We start from the raw sequence: 21,643 nt of genomic DNA on the forward strand, positions 1-21,643 counted from the left end.
TCTCCCCTGGCTCCAGTCCCCTCCATCTCCCCACAACCCTGGCAAGGTCCACGGCCACACCCACAACCCCACCCACTTCACTTTCCAGTGTTTCCCCCGCTGTAGCGCCCCCTGTAGTGCTCTGGAGACAGAACAAGGGCTACAGCCCACACTTTTCTGCAGGGAACCCCCCAGTCTGTCCCCCGACTCATCAGGGTCTTTTACTTATTGGGATCAGCAGAGAGTTGCGCTGGACCTAGCAGGTGTCCCACTGAACAAAGCAATCCCCGGCCGACCTTACTCATGAGTGCTTGACAGAGACTAGCAGGGAAGCTAGCATTCACCAATTACACAAATAATTAATTGAGTGCATTTGTCCTTAGTGCTGTTAAAAAGAAATACAAGGATCCAAGAGATTGTGTAACAGAGACGGTGGGGGAACTAATTTAGTCCAGGAATTGGGGCAGACTTCACTGAGAAAGCGACTGGTGGGATCTTGCTGGAGCAGCTCGGAGAACAGAGATATGAATAGAGAATGGTTCCATGGTTTCTTAGTTATAGGCTTTTCCTTTATTTATATAATAATATTATATTGTTTATGTTCTGTTTGCATTTTTGTATTGTTTGGGTTACTTTTGCTCTTCCTGTGAGGTCCTCACCTTACAGTTTACAAAGCGCTTGTCGGTCCTTGATCTCTGTGTCTCTTCACCCAGCCCTCTGGAGGCAGCGAGCCACCAGACCACTCACCTGTTCAGTGGCAATGGCGTGGTTTTGAGATCAGGCCATCCTGATTCCTGATCTCAGGCTTGTAACTGTCCCTCCTTGTGACCCTGTGCTTGCCACTTCCCCTCTCTGATTTTCAGTCTTCTCAGCAGTTAAATGGGTCAGACTGTGGTCTTCACCCACCAGGCAGGGGACCTACAAAGTCCTAGGGCAATGTTCCCATCAGACATCTGCAAAATTAAAATATAAAATACAGACAACAGAGTGGGTTGATTTTTTTTTTTAAAAAATAACACTATAGTTATTTAAGGGAAGTAGCCGTCTTTTATTCTGAGATAATGCCTTTTTTTTACGTTAAAATATTCTTTATTTTGTGAAATGGTTTTTTTTTTAATCTTTAATTAGCAAACCAGCAACACCTTGATTTTTAAGGGCTTATTTAATCTCAAAGATGGGCACCACTGGTTGAGCCTTCCTTTAAGCTTCCAGAGCTTCCATGCTGAGAAAGACTTTCAGAACCCAAACAGTGACCCCAGCTTCTCCCTCCACAGGATCCAACCGCCGTTACCAAGTGAATGCTGTGCACACCAGCAAAGCCTGCAATGTCATCAGCAAATACACAGCCTTCGTGCCTGTGGACCTGAGCAAGAGCCGGTACCTGCCCACTGTGGTGGAGTACCCCAACTCCGGTAAGCCAGGCAGGTGGCTGGCGCACTCCTGAGTGCCAAGCAGCCTCCTGGACTGAGGGAGGGGGCTGAGCTGCGAAGGACCACACACCTGCAGGAAGGGTGCAAGGCAGAGCCTAGAAGCAGAAGGGCCCCCAGTAGGTGGTCTGGTCACCATCATGAGGCGGGAGCCCATGGGACCCCTACCCTCTGCTCTGCAGAAACTGTGAAATCATCCCTCTCCCTTCTTCCTGCCACATGAAAATGTCTTTATTGTATTTCTCCAGTTGGGACAATGATCTGTGTTTACTGTAGAAAATTCCAAAATATAGAAAGATGCAGAATAAATGAAACGACTTGGACTGACAGTCATCCAGGAACGAGTACTAGTTACCTCCTTGGCATGACCATCCTTCCAGACTTCTCTCTGCAGATATGTATTTGCAGAGAAATCAAAAGGGAGACCAATTTACATGAATTGGATCATACCAATATGTGCTATATTTTACAAAATAGGGGTGTAGAGAGCATCTATCCATGAGGGTGAATCTGCATACTCATTTTAACAGCCATCATCATCATCATGGAGATTGAGACAGCGTTCCAAAACACCTTATATATACTTTAAGCCAATTAATCCTCAAAACAGATCTGCAAAGCAAATACAATCATTACTCCTATTTTACAAATGGTAAACGGTGGCAAAGGAGGATTAAGTGACTTTCACGGGGTCACATAGCAGTGAGGGGCAGAGCCAGGCTTTGAATGCCAGTGTCCTGGCTCCAAAGAGTTCTCCCCTGCTCACCCCTGCTGCTACTTAAGATATATCTTGACCTTTTTACCTATTTAAACATTTTGTGCATTCCCCGTTTGGTTCTTGTAAATTATACTGCTAAGAACAACTTTGTGCGTCTGTCTGGTTAGCTCCTCAGGATTAATTAACTCTTAGAAGTAGAACGCAATATCAAGGGTGTGCATATAAAACATGGTGATGTGTGTCACCAAACCATCCCTGCCAGCCCCAAACGCTCTTCCACTGTCCATCTTCTCCAAAACTGAATGTTGTTTATCTTTCTAAACTCTGCCAGTCTGATAGGTGAGAAAAGAATCTCTCTTGGACCACTTCTTTAATTATTTTTGGTAGTTCATGGCTATGAACTATTTATGCTTTTTGTTTCTGAGTTGCATTTTTCTGTCCTTTGCAGTTCCTTTTTTATATTTTAGCAGACCTCCAGGAAGAATTGTGTTTGGGAATAAAATGAGCCCTGCCTCATTCCTCTTGTCAGCCTTTTCTTATCGGTGGTACCAAATGATCAACTTCCCATTCCACCCCCCTCAATTGCTGTCATTTCAGGCAATGCAGCAGCCCCCGTCCCTCCCAAAACCACTGCCTCACTGAGTGGTCTTATTATTTACAGTGCTGGGACGACCCTGCCTCTCATCTTCCACCTACCTCTGACCACCCTGCTAGCAACTACAGCCACAGCCAAGGAAGTTAAGGACCTGGCCCTTATCTTAACCCAAGTCCCAGAGCCCCCTATGGTCTAGGTCTGAGCTTTCCCAAATGGGTTCCAAGAAACTAGAACCCAGGGCCAGGTGCGGTGGCTCACGCCTGTAATCCCAGCATTCTGGGAGGCCAAGGTCGGTGGATTGCTTGAGCTCAATTGAGGCGTTTGAGACCAGCCTAAGCAAGAGCGAGACCCTGTTTCTAAAAACTAGCAGGGCATTGTGCCAGGCCCTCATAGTCCCAGCTATTTGAGAAGCTGAGGCAAAAGGGTCACTTGAGCCCAAGAATTTGAAGATGCTGTGAGCTATGATAATGCCATAGCACTCTAGCTTGGGCAACAGAGTGAGACTTTCTCAAAAAAGAAAACTTATAATCCCAGTTTTATGTCCTATGAATATCCAGAAGATACATTTAGGAATCACTGAATTAAATAAAGTTGAAAAGCTTTCTTTACTGTAGAACTTCTCAGAGCCTTTAGTATGTTGATATTTATCAAGATGCTCTGGGAATAGACTATAGTATGCAACCTCTAGAAAACTTGTCTTCCAAGAGAACTTTTTTTTTATTTTATTATTTTATTTTTTTTGCAGTTTTTGGCCAGGGCTGGGTTTGAACCCGCCACCCCTGGCATATGGGGCCAGCACCCTACTCCTTTGAGCCACAGGCACCATCCCCAAGAGAACTTTATTTTTTTAAGGAATAATTTAAAAATTAGTGTTCTCCAAAGGTGGGGCTCCCTAAGACATACTTTAGAGTGTGTAACTTCATCCTTGTTCCATCTGCCACTTGTTGATGATACCCTGGGACTTCAGGGGCCTGCCTTGAGGGAGGGGGCCTGGGATATGGATTTCCAAGATAGTGAATAGAGGGGAAAATGGCATGCTTCTGAGAAAACCAGCCTTTTAACTAACTAGAAAATATGGCTGCTTCCTGAACATTTATCTCAGCAGTAGTGTCTACCTGGCAAGGGAGGGATTATTATCCCATTCTCCAGATAAGGAAATCATGGCCCAGAGTGGTTAGCATCCCAGCTAGCTGGTAAGAGATGGGGCTTGGGCTCAAACCCATGTCACTCTGACTCTAAAGCTCACGGTCTCACCTTGTCCAATGCCTTTCTGCCTCGGGGAAATGCCTTCCTGTCTTTTGGGAAGACTAAAGGCAGAATCCATCCTGCCAGCCTCGGGGAAGAGGCGAAGGACTGGGACATTTGTCCCTAACTGCACCTGCTCCTTGTCCTCTGTGAAGGTGTTGCATTGCGGATGATCAGTTCCCGGATCCTGACCCAACAGTGGAGGGACGCTTCTGCTGGCTTTGGACGGTCACAGACCACATTCAGAGAAGACTCGGCAGCCAGAGATGGCAAATTTCAGACCCTAAGTAAGAGCTGCCTCTAAATAAGAGCATGTTCAAAAGCCTGGGCCGCTGGAGTTGTTGCACCCTCATGTCCGAGGCCCCAGAGGCAAGACCAGGGCAAAGCCAGGCCTTCAGATGAGGGGCTCAGAATGAGTGGTCACACCACTCGTGACACAGCTTTCTCTGTGTAGGAGAGCCACACTGACTCCCCGCCTGCCCCACCACTCCCCTTTCAAGGTCCCCTGACCTTAGTGGCTGTCCCCTGCCTCCAGCCTCAGGAGTCTTCCCAGGCACCAACTGCCAGGAAACCTAAAAAGGAAAAAAATCGAAGAGCAAAGGGGCAGCCCCATCTGTTTGGTCCCACCATCTGTTTCTTTCAGGATTCCCATCAGCTTCCTTTGAGCCTTCACCTGACTTCATGGTGACTGCAGCTTGTTCCTCAGAGAGCCTGACCTTGCACTCATCCACAGGATGGCTTTTACCCTCTGTGTTCTGCATAGATGAGTGTCTTCCTGTCTCTAAAGATAGTCTAACTGCTGCACTAGTCCTCACCCCCTCCCTGGTGCCCTCACATGCACAGTGAGGGTCTCCCACCTTCTCCTGTGCATGGAGAAGACGTCAGAAGTCCTGCCGGGCCACCAGCCCAGCTACGCAGACCAGAGGAATTTTTTAGCCAAGGTACTAGAACGTGCTCACAGATGCTGATGGGTTAAAAAACAAAAACATCGTGTAAGGGGGTGAAGGACCAGAAGAACACTTCAGAATTAAGGATTCTGCCAACTTCTTGATCCCTGTGGCTTCCAAAACCCAGGGGAACCAGCTCTACCCATGAGCCAAGCTGAGCTTCCAGTCCACAGGAAATTCCCGGTCTAGCCTTTCCTTTCCTAAGGCTTAGCTCCTGGTGGCACATAGCTTCCGTAACATCACAAATCCCTTCCTTTCATTTGTCCTCTGATTCAGGCCGGTGTCTCTGACTTCTAAATTCTCCTTCTGCCCCAAGCTTATCCCTCCCTGAGGAAGACAGTGGCTCATGCTGAGAATTTTCCACATGCTGGGCACTTTTCTAATTATCCATGACTCCCCACAACCATCTTTAGAGAGTTCCTTTTATTTTTCCCCATTAAGAGATGAGGAAACTCAGAGAGGTTAAGTGACTCACTCAAAGTCACACGGATGATACATGGTAGAGCCAAGGTTTGAACCCACATAGTGTTTGGCCCAGAGTCCATGAGCTTAGCCACCATCCTATTAGCCTCAGGGTTGCCTCAGTCATTCAGTCCCTAGCTCACTCTCTTGCTGGGTACTGGGACAATGAGTGGGTCCCCATCTTGGCCCTCCCAAAGCTAACAGTCTCATGGCAGGAGACAGAAGCCTTGCTGAACATATTTGCACGTAAAGCTTTTTCTAGAATTTGGATTGTCCCATCACTCTCTAGCCCTTGAAAGAGTAGTCATAGAAATATTCGCCTCGGTTATGAGTTTTGAACAAAGTACGTGTGATTATTATCCCCATTTTACAGATGGGGTAACCGAGGCTCGGAGCCCTCTGACAAGTCAGTGCTGTATTCTTGTGCCTCCTGGAGAGCTGGCACGAGCCCCTCCCCAGTGAGGCACAGACCTGGTGAGGAGATGCCCTCCAGCCCTTGACTCCTACCCTCAGGCCTCTGACTGATGCACCTGCCTCCCTGCTCTCCCACATCGCAGGGCTTGAATTTCATCCTTACAATAACTCTGTGAGATCGGTACCATTATCCTCAATTTGCAATCAAAATTTATGAAGGCCAAGGCCCAACGGCTGGTCAGGTGGGGATCAGGATTTGAACCCAGGCATGTCTGACCTCATGGTGGGACAATGGTTACATCTATGGGGGATGAAGGCCTGTCCTAGCAGGGTTGGAAACCCTGGCTTTGCTCCCCAAGCCTACACCCCAGGCACTGTGAATTAGACCAGCACTGTCCTTGGGAGATGGGAGGTGAGGAAGGGACAGTGGAAGAGGTCGTGCTCACTGGCTCCTCTGTCCTAGATGTGGAGATGAGCTCCACTGTGCCCTTCAAGGAGACCATGTCCCTCGGCCGGGAGAAGCACACTGTCCCCAAAGGTGAGTGGGCAGTGGGTGCTGCCTCTTGGCTTAATCAAGGTGGTGCCCGTGACTGACCCTATGGTCAAGAGAGTGTCCTCAGGCCTTTGTCCATTCCTTAAAACAGCCCTATGTGAGATGAATAGTATTATCCCCAATATACAGTTGAGGTATTTGGGGAAATTGAGGCTGGAGGATCACTTGAGGCCAGGAATTAGAGGCTGGCCTGGGCAACATAGTGAGACCCCAGTGGCACATGCCCATAGTCCCAGCTAGTCAGGAGACTGAGGCAGGAGGGTCATTTGAGCCTAGGAACTAGAGGTTGCAATGAGCTGTGATGACTATATAGACCAGGACAGAATATGAGCCTGTCTCTGACAAAATAATCCTTTAAAAAATAAGATAAATAAAGATGGGGAAACTGGGTTAGAATAGGTGAGGTGACTTGCCCAAGGTTACACAGTATGTTGGTGAGAGAGTGGGCCTGGAATCAGGCCTCCCAAGGCCAGCTAAGGGGCCACTTTGTCCCCCACTCTGCCAGGAGTCCTCCAGCAACGTGCTAGGGAGGCTGACTCGATGTCCCCACTTGGGAATGAGGCGGGGGTTGATGTGAGCTGTAGCTGTCACTGCCCCCATGCCAATCACACAAATAATTTGCCAGAAGATGCCAGGGGCCACCTGCCAAGGAAGTTTGGAGGCTGGTGTTTTACATGTAGACGCATGTACGCATCACCTCGGCCATGCCAGCTGAGACAGAAACAGCCCTGCAGCCTAACGGTTGGCTTGGCTCTCTAGGAACATAGGGCTATGGTCAAGTCCCTGCCCCTCTCTGGGCCTCTTCTCCAGCGGGACAGTGCGGTGGTGGACTGGATCATCTGTCAAACCACAGCTCTGTCATTCTGTGGCCCTCCAGGTTCCCTGTGCAGTCTGGCCACCAATACCCTTTCTTCTGTGAAGTCCTCAGAGACTCTTGTTGCCTCCAAGTAAGTGGGATCTCCCATGAGGGCACACTCATTCCCCTGGGGGTGTTCCTGGGTTGGAAGGCCAAAGGCAGGTTCAGCCTGACATTTAGACAGGTGCTAAGAAAGCCCCTTTACCCAGAGCTACTGCTGTCTGCCAGGTCCCACACTGCCTAAAATCTTCCTACTGTAGTTCACCACACTTCCATGGTCCCTGTTCATGTGCAGAGCCCCCAGAAGGCTGGCACACCACTGTATGGCCACTGGGCTGGGCAAGAGTGCAGTATCAAAAGAGGGGCATGAAAGAATGCCAACCTGCTGGGCTCGATGCCTGTAGCTCAGTAGTTAGGGCGCCTGCCACATGCACAGGGCCTGGTGAGTTGGAACACGGCCCGGGCCTGCTAAACAACAATAACAACAACAACAAAATAGATGGGCATTATGGCGGGCACCTGTAGTACCAGCTACTTGGGAGGCTGAGGCAAGAGAATCACTTGAGCCCAAGAGTTGGAGGTTGCTATGAACTGTGACGCCACAGCACTCTACCGAGGGCAACATAGTAAGACACTGTCTCAAAAAAAAAAATAATGCGGACCTGCTCCCAGCTGGCTCCTGTTAATTCACTGTCTTGGGGCAGGAGCCTGCTCCCCTCTGCAGACCTCCATTCCCACTGCTGTCAAATGAGGCCTCTGGAGGAGGCTGTCTGTTGGATGCCCGCTGGCCCTGACTTGCAGAGGTTTCTGAATGGGCACTGGGAGGTGGGATGACTAGGGACACCTCACTCCCACCTGCACAGGCTGAAGCTCAACAAGACCAGGCTGCTGACACGAGCCACCAAGGGCTTCCTGAGCAAGCCGCTGATCAAGGCCCCAGAGCCGACTTCGACCTCAACCTTGACCTTGACCTCAACTTCGACTTCGACCTCCACCTCCACTCCCACCTCCACCCCTGGGAGCCAGAGCTTTGAGAGCTTGGACTATGTACCGCTGGTGAGTGCTCTGACCCCAGGCCTAGCTCCACTCCCGCCCCACTGAGCAGCTGGGCCTCTCTGCAACCCCACTCACTCCTCCACTTCCTCAGAAGACCTGTCTCCTCTCCCGAGTCCTGGAGCTCCCTAGAGCTGCCCACCCATGTAGCTGCCCACCCAAGGCAAAGGGAGTTTGCATGCCCAGGGGTCTAGGGATTTTGCTAGCAACCCCACCAGCATCTCAAAAATTCCTTGCAATTTGCTGTCTTTGGCTTAAAAATGTATGGGAATGTTACTTTCTACTCCATTATCTATGTGTGTCTGTTTCTCAGCATATAAAAATAAGCTTTGAAATGACTCACAAGTGAGTAAAATTAACACCTCAGGGACACGCACCGTGTTTAGCAAGTGGGTCTGCAGATAGCACAGTGTGCCGAGGCACAGCAGGAAGGTCTGGAGTAAGGAGGAAAAGAGACTGTCTGGCCACAATCTGGGGCCCCTCAGGTCTTAGGGAACAAAGGTGTTCAAAAGAGGGACACAGTTTGAGTTTCACTATACATTTCCTTTTTTTTGTTGTTGTTGTCGCAGTTTGGCCAGGGCTGGGCTTGAACCCGCCACCCTCGGCATATGGGACCAGTGCCCTACTCACTGAGCCACAGGCACCGCCATCACTATACATTTCCTGTCCCTTTGCCTCAAGTGCATAACGTCATTCTGAATTTCCAAATATCCAGGGCAGCAGAACACCACCTATATGCACTCAGCAAGCGTTTCCGTGTCAGGGGGAGACAACCTTGAACTAGACAAATAAAGTTCCCACACCTATGATGCTGAGTGTCTAATGGGACCCAGACAAGGAGCCAGGGGATTCTAATCCTTGGGTGCAATGATAGGAGAGGTCTGGGTCAGTGGAGGAGTCCAGGGGGTGGACACCTGACCTAGGCTTGAACTGGAGTCGGGGTGGCATCTAGGATAACTTCTTGAAGAAGATAACGGGCACAGAATGGGAAGGATGAGAAGTTACACAGGAGAGAGGGTGAGGGCAGCTGGAGAATGGATTTTGAGGGGTAAGAGCTAAGGACAAATCTGGGCTAGGTTGTGTTGGGGCTTTATTAATCATATTTTGGATTTTTTCTAAGAAATGTTGAAGCCATGAGCCTCCCAAAAGTGCATGATCCTGGCCTTATAGAGACCCCTCCAGATGTAGGGCAGATAGGAGTCAGGTGGAGGAGAGAGGGGGAAGAGAAGAGGTGGGGGTTGGCCAGGTGTAGACGCTGGGGACCTGCAGGGTGATTTAGAAAGTAGACCTGTTGGGACTTGGAAACCGGTGGGAGGACAGGGAGGAAGGGGGAGGAGAGCTGAGCAGGCCCACCCTCCCAGGACGAGAGGCAGGTCTGGAGTGAAGCTATTGACTTGGGCTTGGAGAATGGTCTGTTTGACAAAGACAGGGATGCTCAGTTGGCCTGGGTAACCCCAAATCCTCCAGGCAGGCAGGATGGAGTGGGCAGTGTGGATCCAGACTTGTGCGTGGCCTGAGGCCCGTGGGCTAAGGTGTTTGAGGCCCACTGAGGGGCTTCCCTACACACAGGTGTCTCTGCAGCTGGCCTCCGGAGCCTTCCTGCTCAACCAAGCCTTCTGTGAGGCCATCCGCATCCCCATGGAGAAGCTCAAGTGGACATCGCCCTTCACCTGCCACCGAGTGTCCATCACTGCTCGCCAGTCTGGGCCTAAGACCTCAAGTCCCCAGATGTGCACCAGCCCCTCGCCTCAGCACCTCTCCTGTGACAGCTTCTCCTTGGAGCCCCCAGCTGAGGCCGAGCCAGGCTCAGAGCAGATGGTAGTGGTGGAGCACATGGGGAAGCTGTGGGCCACAGTGGTGGGGCTGGCATGGCTGGAGCACAACTCGGCCTCCTACTTCACCGAGTGGGAGTTGATGGCTGCCAAAGCCAACTCGTGGCTGGAGCAGCAGGAGATGCCCGAGGGCCACACTCAGGGCATTCTCAAGGCTGCTGCCCGCCAGCTGTTTGTGCTCCTGCGGCACTGGGATGAGAACCTCGAGTTCAATATGCTTTGCTATAACCCAAATTATGTGTAGTAGGGGGAAGGGGAGTTAGAGGGGGCAGGGAAGGAGAGGGACAAGCAGGGGCCATTTTGATCTGGTGGGGAGAACTTTTGAAGCTGTAGCCAATATATTAGTTGTTAGAAAGAGCCCTGGACTGGTAGTCAGGAGGCTTGAGTTCAACCCAACTTTGCTACCACCTAGCTGTGCAACTTTAGGCCAGTCCCTGCCCTCTCTGGGCCTCAGTTTCCTCCTCTATAAAATAAGAAGGTGAGATGAGGCAGATCTCAAATGGTTCAAAGGTTCCTTTCTGCCCAGGCATTCAGGCAGTCCCGGGCTTCCTGCTACTAGGAGGTGGGAGAGAAGATGCAATTTATCTTGAGTTCTCTCTGGAGGTAGATCATGTGGGCACAGAGTAGAAACAGCAATGCCCCCGAAATAAAAGGGTGGATGAGAAAAGCTAGCCTCATAGAGACCACCTAGACTGTCATACTGTGTATCCCATGGCTCCTGTCTCCATGGCGACAGTCTGGGACCCCCCAAATCCCATTTAAAAGCATTTGGAGACTATCTCTCCCAACACTTTACAAAAAAGTCACCCAGGTGGTGGACAGACCCCGGGAGACACCCTGAAAGCTGAAGTATTAGATTGAAGTGACAGTCTGTGCAAAAACAGTCCCAAAAGAATAGACAGGGTCACAGTGAAGAAACCAGACAACACCATAAGTAATTTACACCTTTTCAGGAATTGGGGAAAGCAAACTCCACCCCTTGTACTCAGGGGCAAGAGAGGCCTCTCCATGGTCACTGCAGCCCAGGATGGGGCCATGCTAGCCATACTGGGGGGGAGAAGTTTGTGTTACAAGGAGCCATCATCCTTGGCTGGGAGGTGTGACTTGTTTGGTGAAATCAAAGAATCTTGAAATTTCAGAGCAGGAGCCACAGGGGGCTTCCCTCCCTCAGGCCCACCGTGTGTACCCACAAGAGGGCTGGGGTGCTCTGGCCTCAGATACCCTAACAGCTGGTGTCATGCTGTCCAGTATCCTCTGCCTGGGCAGACTCCCCTGGAGGTGGGTCTGCATTGCACCAGCTTGGGCCTAAGGCTGAGTCTGTGCACCCCATAACCCCCTCTCTCCAAGGCCTCGCCCTCTTTTTACCAAATTGTTCTCCCAAGAGTGGTCCCCTGGCCCTGGCATGAAGCTTCTCTTTGGGGAGACCTTGAGAGCTTTACTTATCAAACAACCTGTGGGGATCCTGTGGGCTCTGGTGCCAGTCCCAGCTTCGTTAAGATTCAAGGAATGTCTGCAGGGGCTGGGCAGCGGGGGGCGGGGGTCTAGCAGAATGCCCCCTGGATGGGAAGGGAAAAAGGACAGCCCCTCACCCCACTCCCTTGGCTCAGACTTCCTGCTTTGCCACAGGGTCTCCCAGGAAGTGTCCCGCTGCAACCCTTTTGAAGACTTAGGATTAAGCCCCATGCTTTGCCACAGACTCTGGGGAGGAACCTAGGCAGGCAGTCTCTGACACTGAGGAGTCACCATCCCAGATGGGACAGGAGGCCAGTCAGGGGAGTTGGCTCAAAGTCAGTGCCTCCAAGGTTGCCTTCAAGGATTCCAGGTGTGAATAGCACTTTGTCACCTCCTGCACACCTCCCTCCCCCACCTAAACCCTTATGCAGCTATGCAGGCAGCAGCCCCCGCTTCAGGGTAAAGATGGAGGGAGATGGCATCCCCTTCCTGGCCCACCCCTAATGGAGAAATTGTCAGTTTGCACGTCTGAGTGTCTGGGCTCAGGTCGCAAAGTGATACAGTTTGGTCAAGCAGCTTCCCCTCCAGGAAGCTGGGGGGCTTCCTACTGCTCTGACAGCTCCAGATTCTCTGCCGCTGAGATGTTTCTCTCTTGGTGAATGTGTATATTTGTTCATGTTCTCTGTGTGACCTTGAGCAAGTACATGCACTCTGGGTCTCTTTCCTCCTCTAGGGGCTATCTGGCCCCTCCTTTCCTGAATATCAGGCCTTGGTGTAAAGACAATGACCAGCCAGGGTTTGAGGTGTCCTGGCCTCTGCCCAGTGTGAATCTAGTGCTACGAGATTCTTGGAGGGAGTAACTGAGAAACCTAGCAAGGTGGCCAGCATGTCGTCCCCTTCCCCAGGTAAGCTCTCCAGGCCCTGGGCCTGTGGCAGCCACTGGAGGTCTATGACAAGTTTAATGTGTAAGGAAATTGCTGATTTCCAAACCACCCCGTCCTCCAGCTCCACCGCCAGGGAGGGAAGACCCAGAGGAAAAATGTCCTCATTGGTTGCAAGGGCTATGGGGGGCTATCTGGACAAGAGACATTTTTAAAGAACGTCAGTGGTATTGAGATGACTCATGGCCTCAGGAACCTGCTACCAAGATTGCTAAGCAGAGGACCCAAGGTACTAGCTCTAAGGAAAAGATAAGAACCTGGGCAAGTCAGTACATGCATTTGAAGCTAAAGTGGCTCCAAAAGTTCTCAAGTCTGCCCCTGCAGTCTGGTTTAATTTGGATTATCTCTTTTAATTTGTCAAACCAGCCCTTGCTTTGTAGATCATGCAAAAGACATTTATGCCCTGCACTGTCTGAGGAAATGACTAATGCTACAGTCTTTCAGTGAGAAAAACACTGAGCCAAGGGTTGGGAACTTAAGTGTTGTTCCAACTCTCCCACTAGCATGCTGTGTGACTTTCGGCAAATTGCTTGCTCTCTCTGAGGCCCCATTTTCTCTTTTGTAGTATGATGAAGTTGCATTAGATCAGCATTCTCAACCCTGCTCCTCAGATGAGATGAGAAACTGCTCTGTGCGCCCCTATGTTGGGGAAACACTGGGAAATCAAACTAAGTTAGAACAACTGGACCCATTCACACGTTGCTATGCCCTGCAGGCTCTGGTGAGGTGATCTAACAAGCTCACCAGCCCGGGCTTAGTGGGTTGAAATGGCTGGTCTAGATCTCCTGTAAGGTTCTTGGGGCCCTAACATTCAGAAAGTCTTTATTGAGTGCCTACTGTGTGCCAGGCATCCTAGGGTACCATTGAACACAGAGTGCTGTCCTGGCTTTTTTGGACTCGGCAAGAAGCATTTGAAGACTTTGTGCTCTGTGAACCATTGTCCCACTCCCCGGTGTGCGGGGTGGGTTGGTCTTGACTGGTGCCTGCCTGGTCCTGCCTTGTGTGGGTGTGGCCTGAGACGGGCGCTGTCCAGGCGCTATTTGCTCTGCAGCCAGCCCCCTGAGCATCCAAATGCTCACTTAAGATTTGGGTATGGCTGACCACAGTCACACCTAGAGCAGCCAGAGGGGGTCCCCTGCAGAGGGGCCTCCTTTGTTCAGGTAGAACCAGGGGGTCAACAGAGTGCCCTGAGGGTCCAACCTGCTGCCACCCATCGATACAGAGCCCTGTCTCTGAGGCTCCTCTAGGAGACCAACTCCAGATCTCGGGGAAAGTGGACCTCACACTTGGGCAGACTTACCCGGCCCTTGTCTGTAAGCAGCCTCGGTTTCCTGTCTGCACCTGTATTTCCCAGCCAGTCCCCTCCCTGTGGACCAAATAAATGGCATCCACTGTCCTCCACTGCCCTGACATGCCACTTACTGTGGCCGATGAATGGAGTGGCTGCTCCCAAGACTAGCTCCTGGGGGGTTTCACCTGTTCTTCTGATATATGAAAAACAAGAGCTGCTCCTGCCCCCTTATAGCTGATCCTTTTGGAATAACTGCCCCAAAAGGTTTCTGGATGTTTCCTCTAAATCCTGACTTAATCCCTGCCCTTATTTGAGGTCCAAGTTCCCACTTGTCTTGGCTACTGTTCCCCCTTCTCCCTTCCTTGGCAGGGTCTCCCCTTGAGGGGGGGGGGAAGGAGTCTCCCTATGTGCGGCCTCCCCCAGCCCCTGAGACTGGCTGCCCTGCTGACCTGCCTGGATGGGGCCCGCCAGCTGGGGGTCTACGTGCTGCCTCTCACCACTTGCACACTGAGACCTCTCTGCGCGGCCCCCAGACACAAATGCATTCTGCACTCGTAGTGCCCCGAGAAGGGAAAAGGAATAGTATTGACACCCCAGGAATGGGGCATGGGTTCACTGCCATGGCAGTTGGAAGATCTTTCTTTTCTCACCAATTGAGCAGGGATTAGAGGAGGAACAGAGAGAAATGGGCATGTTTTTCAGCTGTGACATAGCATGCTCCCAATGCCAGTGTGAATGACCAGGGCAGAGGTGTCGGTCGCATTTTGGAACTGGATAATCTGATCTGCAGAGATCTGTCTGGAGCTGGGCAGCAGCTCCAGGCCCCTCCTCTAGAGCTCCCCCCTGACCCATGTGTCCACCTCTGCCCCCAGCCCATTGACTTTTTGCCTCTCAACTGCACTGCCTCCCCAGGTTCCCTGAAAAGGTGGAATTTCTCCTGTTCATGCTGCAAATCTCCTTGGCTCAGGGCCAGCTATCTTGAGCTTATAGCTGCTTCCCAAGGCAAAGCGCCTCATCTCAGTACAGTGACTGTGGTGACACGTGGTATAGTTTCACTATTTGCCCAGGTGGCTTTGGCTCAAGTGGCATGGCCGGTGCTTGTCCCTGTCAGAGCCTCAAGTGCCTACAACGTGTTGCCCATCCCCTCACCCGCTCACGGGTAATGTCCCCAGGATGCATGTGACACTTCCCTGTTCCTGGAATACACATCACCAGCTTGCCCAGTAGCCAACTATATAGATGTTGTGACTGCCCTGGACGTCAGCCGTCTAATGTCCACTGATACTTAGCAAATCCTGCCCTGGGCTGTGTGTGTCTGTTCTCCAGGGAATGGCTTCTTTGTACGTCCATGGTGGCTACTGTTCTCTTCCAGGCTTTGAGCTCATAAAAATTGTCAAATCTGACAATATGACAAAATTATACTTGCGTCTGCCATTTTGTTCTCCAAGCCAATAATACTTGGCTTTCAAGCTAGCAGTTCAGTGATCTGTTTGCCTCATTTAGGACATCACATCTGTCTTGCTTTGACTTCCCTCTAAGGTGGCCAACTACCCCTGGTTATCCAGGACTGAGGGAAGTTACCAGGATGTGGGATTTTTTAGTCTGACAACTGGGACAGTCCTTGTCAAATCGGGACAAGTTGGTCACAATAGTTCGCCCCACCCACCCTGGCAAAAGCAGAGCCTGAGATAAGGAGTCAGTGCAAATCGTTTGAGTGATTCCAGGAAGAATAACAATAAAGGGGAATGTAACTCACTGGGTTACTGTTGGGGGTGTGGACCCCCACTTTACTGGGAACTCCAAGAAGCCAGAGTAAACGCACACCTGAAGCTCACAAGGAAAGAACAGACTGTGTGTACACCAGCTTCCCTTGGCTATTGGCTGAGGGCCACGCTGGGGCACAGTTCCTTGGCACTCGGGCCTGCCATAGTTGCACCAACTAAGCAGGCTTTTGCAGCCTGAGAAAGCCCCCAAGCAAAGAAATGCAGGAGAGAAGATGATGCAATATCTGCCATGCATTTCCCTCAGACCGTGCACCTCCCCTGCACAAATGATTGAGATATATGTATAGTATCTTTGCAGATTTAAAATTCCAGATATGCAATACACTATTCCAAGGCCTGCGTCATGATAAATGATCAGGAAGTATCATTATTGAAGCAGAGACGACCTAAATTACAAAGGGTAACTCATTTTTTTTCCCCACTACATTTGATTTGGTTTGAAATTAGGAAGATGAACTGTGAAATTGATTTTGTAAAAAGAAAGAAACGCAGGCCCTGGTGTGTGGGAGTCAGGCCCAAGTGCAGTGACCTGAAACAGTGACCTGTCCCCCAAACCCCAGGCCCTGGGGACACCTACAGCAAGGACTGTCCTGAGCTGCTGAAACCTCCACTTTTCAGATTTTTCTCAGAAGCAATTAGTGACTGCAAAATAGATTTATTTGATAATTAACACCAACTGCAATTTTGTGGTTGTGGAACCCACACAGACTGACCTCAACATCAAACATAAGGTTCACTTGGAAACCCGTTAGCAACTCATCTTGTTTCCTCAAAATCAATGATCTCTTTTTGGATCTGAGGGAGAACAATGGAATGAACTAGGATGCCCACCAGGCCAAAAGTGCTTCTGCAGTGTACTGACAGCCTGGACAAAACAACAGGCTGAGGCTAAAACAGTCAACAGAAATACCGCGTGCAGGTGTGGCCCTGCTGGATGGCTTTCAGCTGGGCAAAGTGCCCTTTCATGGACCCACACTGAGGCTCCAGAGGGCTGGGGGACCTACATCCCCTTAGCATCTCCGTGACTTTCGTTAGTTGGCACTGCCTCCACCCTGTAAGAGCATGCTTCTCTGCTCTCTTCTCCCACCAGGCATCCTGTAATGGCCAGTCGTGTGTGTGTGCGTGTGTGTGCACATACGTACATCCTACTGGGGCGACAGAGTCTCCTGTCACCCCAACTTGCTGAGGACAGCAGGGTCTAGGACTGCTGGGTTCTCTGCAAGAATTCTGCAGGACAGAAGGAAGTTAGCCCAGCGATTCAGGTTTCTGAGTCCCCTGGGCCTCCTGTCCCATGGTAACTTGCTCCCTCCAAGAAAATTGCTCCCTCCTTGCCCCTCCTGGGAAACCTGGGCTCAACTAATCTTTCTTCTGGTCCGAAATGGGCAGAAGACACCAAGCTGGGTCCCAGCCTCACTGTGCCAAGTTGCTTCCAGCAGGAGTTGCCCTCGCTCCAGCTGAGCTTCTCCTACCATCTCCCAATCATGAATCCCTCCTGGAAGCTTCCAGAGCCCCCTCACCCAGTGCCCAGCTACTCCAGATTCATGGCCTTGGAGGAAGAAAGGGGCACACATCCTCTATGATGTGATGAGACATGGAAAATGTGGGGTGGCACCTGCTAGGAGGGGTTATACTCCTAGCCTGTGGGAGGAAGGGCCATAGGTGCCCAGGATGATGGTCATCCCAGCTCCTGAGCCCCCATAAGACTTCCAAGATCCTCCAGGTTGCAGATACAGACCCTGCCAGGCACTGACCCAGTCCCTGCCCAGCCTTCATTCCCGGCTTCAGAATCTGCATGCTGTCCAGACACTGCCCAGCAGAGGGCGCTGAGGGCGTGCACTGTCTTCCAGGCCCAAGGCCAGCTCCCACCAAAGACATTCAGGGAAAGAGCAGCGGCAACAGGGGTGCACCCAGGCTTCAGAAGCTATTCCTGTCCCCTGTCAACAGTCATTCTTCTCTGCTAAAAATGGGTGATTCATGATGGCTAGGAAGCCCACTGAGAGGCTGTACTGGTCACACATCACCTGTGTGTCCAGACACCAGGCTAGCTCACCTGGGGCTGGGAAGATGAAGATGGCCTTTTGGTCCTGCCCTGCTGGCCACACCTCCTCTTCTCCATGTGAGTGCCCTCATCATGCAAATGCCACACAAAGCCACTTCTTTCAGGAAGGCTTCCCAGGCCTTCCCCTCGGCAGCAACTTCACATGGGATATTTTATTGTGTAAGCACGTGTGTTCTGTCTTCCCCATCAGACTGGAACCGCCCCATTATAGTTAGAAGTCCCCAATCAGGGAAGGGGCTATGGACCACCCCCCATTAGACTAGGGACACTCCAAAGGCAGGATCTTCTCTCTCCCAACAGGGCTTTTTCCAAATGGGACTCTGTCTCCTCCATTAGACTGTGCACTCTCCAAGGTAACCCTTCTATAGCTCCACAGTGCTGTTTTAGCACTCTGGCCACAGACAGTGATCTGTTTGAGGACAGCTCTCTTTCCCACTTTCCTAAGGGGAGAGCTGAGATGATCCCAAGTCCCATGAAATTAACACACAGAGAGAGGAATTTGGTTGGGCAAAAGATCACCGCTTTGGGAAAGAACAGAAAGGGGGCAGATGAGACTTGAAAAAAGGCCTGAAGATACCAGAACCCACACCTGCACCACACCTTTGTCCTGCCCTGGCAGGTCCACCAGCATGGCACTGTCACCCAAGATCCTGCCCTCTGACTGCTCACTTGTACTATTTATTGCACACACACACCCATTTTCCCTGTCTTCAATTTGGCCCCTTTGCATCCAGCCTCCACCTTGAAGCCAAGGAAAGCCTCTAAAACTATAGTTCTCAATCCCTGGGCTGTGGACCAATACCAGTTTGTGGCCTGTTAGGAACCCAGCTCCACAGCAGGAAGTGAGAGGTGGGTGAGCAAAGGCAGCTTCATCTGCATTTACAGCCGCTCCCCATTGCTCACATCACTACCTGAGCTCTGCTTTCTGTCACATTAGCAGTGGCATTAGATTCATATAGGAGCACAAACCCTACTATACACTGCGCATTTGAGGGATCTAGGCTATGAGCCTCTAATGTCCCATCCCCCCATATCCATGGAAAATTTATCTTTTGTGAAACTAGTCTCTGGTGCCAAAAAGGTTGGGGACCACTGTACTAAAACACCTCCAATGGCTCCTCATCGCCTAATGGAGGGAAAGTCAAAACTCTTGGTCTGATGATCAAGACCCTTCACCTTCTTGCTCAAACCTGGATTTATGGTCTCATTTCTTTCATTTCCTGCATGAACCAAGATTCATTCATTCAAGGACTATGAGCTGAGTTACCTACTAAATCTAAGCCCTGTCCTAGACGCTGGGATACAGCAATGAAAAAAACAAAGTTCCTGTCTGCATTAGTTTGCCAAGAGTGCCACAACAAAGCACCACAGACTGGGGCACTTACACGGTAGAAATTTATTGTCTCACAGTTCTGGAGGCTGGAAATCCCAGATCAAGGTGTCAGCAGGGTTGGCTCCTCCCAAGGGCTATGAGGGAAAGATCTGCTCTGAGCCACTCTTCTAGCTTCTGGGAGTCCCTTGGCTAGTGGCCCTATAACTCCAGTTTTTACATAGCATTCCCACTGTGTGCTCATCTGTCTCCATATTTCCCTCCTTTCATCAGGACATCAGTCATCCTGGTTAGAGCCTACCCTGATGACTTTATTTTATCTTAACTACCTCCTGAAAGATCCTATCTCCACTTAAGGTCATAAATAAGGTCCTGGAAGTTAGAGTTTCAACATATGAATGGGGGAGACCATAATTCAACCCATACACTTCCCTGATGGGACTGAAGTTCTAGTGGAGAGAGATAGACAAGAAACCCCAAATCAAGTAAATATACACTATAGCAAAAGGTGATGGTAGAAGAACAAACAATGTTAGGGGCAAAGGAGTAACAGGGCAGTGAGGATGCTGTTTTCATCTAGGGCAGTTACAGAAGACCTCCTGACAAAGTGACATAGGGACAGAGACTAGACTCAGGATTCCCCAAACAAGCTATTCAAGACCTTGCCATGTTTTCTCTGCTGATGATGGACACTTCCCAAGGGCGAAGTTCCTACCACCCTTCAAAGTTCAGTGTAGAGCCTACCTCCCCCAGGAAGCCTTCTCCGACCTGCACCCACAGGACAGATTGGACCTCCCCAACCTGAGTACTTCTCAGTGGTATTTCAGGGCCCAGTGGCTCTGTATCTCTCCCGCCAAACAATGAGCAACCTGAGGGCAGGGGCTGAGCCTCCATCAGATGCTCAGTAAATTTATGCTGAAGTGCAAGGTTAGAGGCTGACCCAATCACTCCATCTTTAGTAAAAATAACCAGAAGTTACAATTTGGGGAGTCCTAAATGTCAGTCACGGTTCTAAGGTCTTTCCATTGATTAATCTCACTGATTCCTCACAGCTCTATGAAGTATCATCTTGGTGTTGTAAATGAGGAAACTGGAGTTTGGAAAGATCTAGCAACCTGCCCAAGGTCACTCAGCTGAAACTGGAGGGGGCAGGAGTCAAACCCAGGTCTGCCCACCTGTAGGGCCAGGTCTCTTGACTTCAAGGTTTGCTTGCTTTCCTTTTTCTTTCTTTCTTTTCCTTTCCTTTTCTTACTTTTCTTTCTTTTATTTTGCATGTGAATTCACTCCATACCTACTGAGTACCAGGTACTGCTGTGCTGGGCTAACCCGTGGGGACAGCATTTGCTACTGGGCTCTTCATTTTCTCCCCACTTAAAGAAAGAACTGCTCTTCTCTGCTCAGCTTCGGGGCCTGCAGGCTCACTCCTCCCTTGCCCACAAAGTCCCCTCTCCCCATGCCATCCCCAAAAGTCCAACAGAGCTCACTTCTTCCTGTCTTTCCCCAGGGAGGCAGGAGGTTTAAGACACAGGAGGAGCATCAGTGACAGACCTTCCTGCCTTCCCTGCTCATCAGGGACCCTCCTGCTCAGTGCTCAGTGACCCTCCGACTCCTGCCCAAGCAGAGGAAGCAGTGGCTGGTCCCGGGCCTGGTGACCCAGGTTCCCACTGCGCTTCTCCTACAGGCAGTCTCAAGATGTGAGAGCTGGAAAGGGTGCTTAGAAACCTCCAATCACCCACCCACCCCCCATTTTATAGATGCAGTTAGATGCTCAGGGAAGGGCCAAGGTCACTTAGGTCCCCAAACACCTGCCTGCATGGAGTCTAAAGATCTCACATTAGAGCTATCCTAAGGTAAGGTCAAGGTTTGAATGTTTGTCTCCTCCAAAACTCGTGCTGATATTTAATCCCCAATGTGGCAGCATTGAGAGGTGGGGTCTTTAGGAGGTGATTGGGTGGTAAGGGCTCTGCCCTTGCGAATGGATTAATTCATTAATGAGTTAGTGGATTAAGAGTTAATAGATGAATGCATTATCATAGAAGGGGGACTAGTGGCTTTATAAGAAGAGGAAGAGAGTCCTGAGCTAGCACATTAACATGCTCTGCCCTTCACCATGTGATACCCTGTGTCAGCGTCACCACAGGACCCAGCAGAGAGTTCCCACAAGCAAGAAGGCTCTCACCAGGTGGATGCTCTTGGCCTTGGGCTTCCCAGCCTCTATAACAGTGAGGAATACATCCCTTCTCTTTAGAAATTACCCAGTTTCAGGTATTATGTTATAAAGGGGAAAGAGACTAACAGGTATATCTTCAGAAGGGCCACCATGGAAATATATGTGAGTGCAGGTACAGATGACTAGAGATGGGTGACTCAGGAGAGACACATCCAAACTAGACGCTTAGGCTGGGGAAGGTGGGTCCTAGGGCAGCAGAGAGCACTGGATGGGTGGACAGCAAGAGCCGGAAATAGGCTGGAAGACCGCTGGGGTCCCAGAAAACAAATCTTGCTGCCTTCTCCACTCCTAATAAAACCAGATTCCCTGGTGCTGTAATAAGGTAGAGGAGGGGCCCTTGACACCTCCAGACAAGTGAATGATTGTAAAGGTACAAGTCACTTCCAGTGCAGGCTGTGTGCCCCCAGCCAAGTCCCTTCCCCTCTCTGGGTCTCTGTTTCTCCATTTGTTAAAAGAGACAAGTGGACTAGACAGC

General features: G+C 50.5%; 1 protein-coding gene across 1 annotated transcript in view; it reads left to right on the forward strand.

The window, feature by feature from the left end:
• Positions 1-10,401, forward strand: part of VWA5B1 (von Willebrand factor A domain containing 5B1) — a 57,549-nt gene extending 47,148 nt beyond the window's left edge. The window contains exons 17-22 of the mRNA XM_053577342.1: positions 1,254-1,391; positions 4,120-4,251; positions 6,251-6,325; positions 7,218-7,287; positions 8,060-8,252; positions 9,819-10,401. Of these exons, the coding sequence (XP_053433317.1) occupies positions 1,254-1,391; positions 4,120-4,251; positions 6,251-6,325; positions 7,218-7,287; positions 8,060-8,252; positions 9,819-10,325 (1,115 nt within the window). The 3' untranslated portion in view covers positions 10,326-10,401. The remainder of the gene's footprint in view (positions 1-1,253; positions 1,392-4,119; positions 4,252-6,250; positions 6,326-7,217; positions 7,288-8,059; positions 8,253-9,818) is intronic.
• Positions 10,402-21,643: the final 11,242 nt, after the last annotated feature.

This window comes from Nycticebus coucang, chromosome 22 (assembly GCF_027406575.1).
Source record: "Nycticebus coucang isolate mNycCou1 chromosome 22, mNycCou1.pri, whole genome shotgun sequence".
NCBI classification, from domain to species: domain Eukaryota; kingdom Metazoa; phylum Chordata; class Mammalia; order Primates; family Lorisidae; genus Nycticebus; species Nycticebus coucang.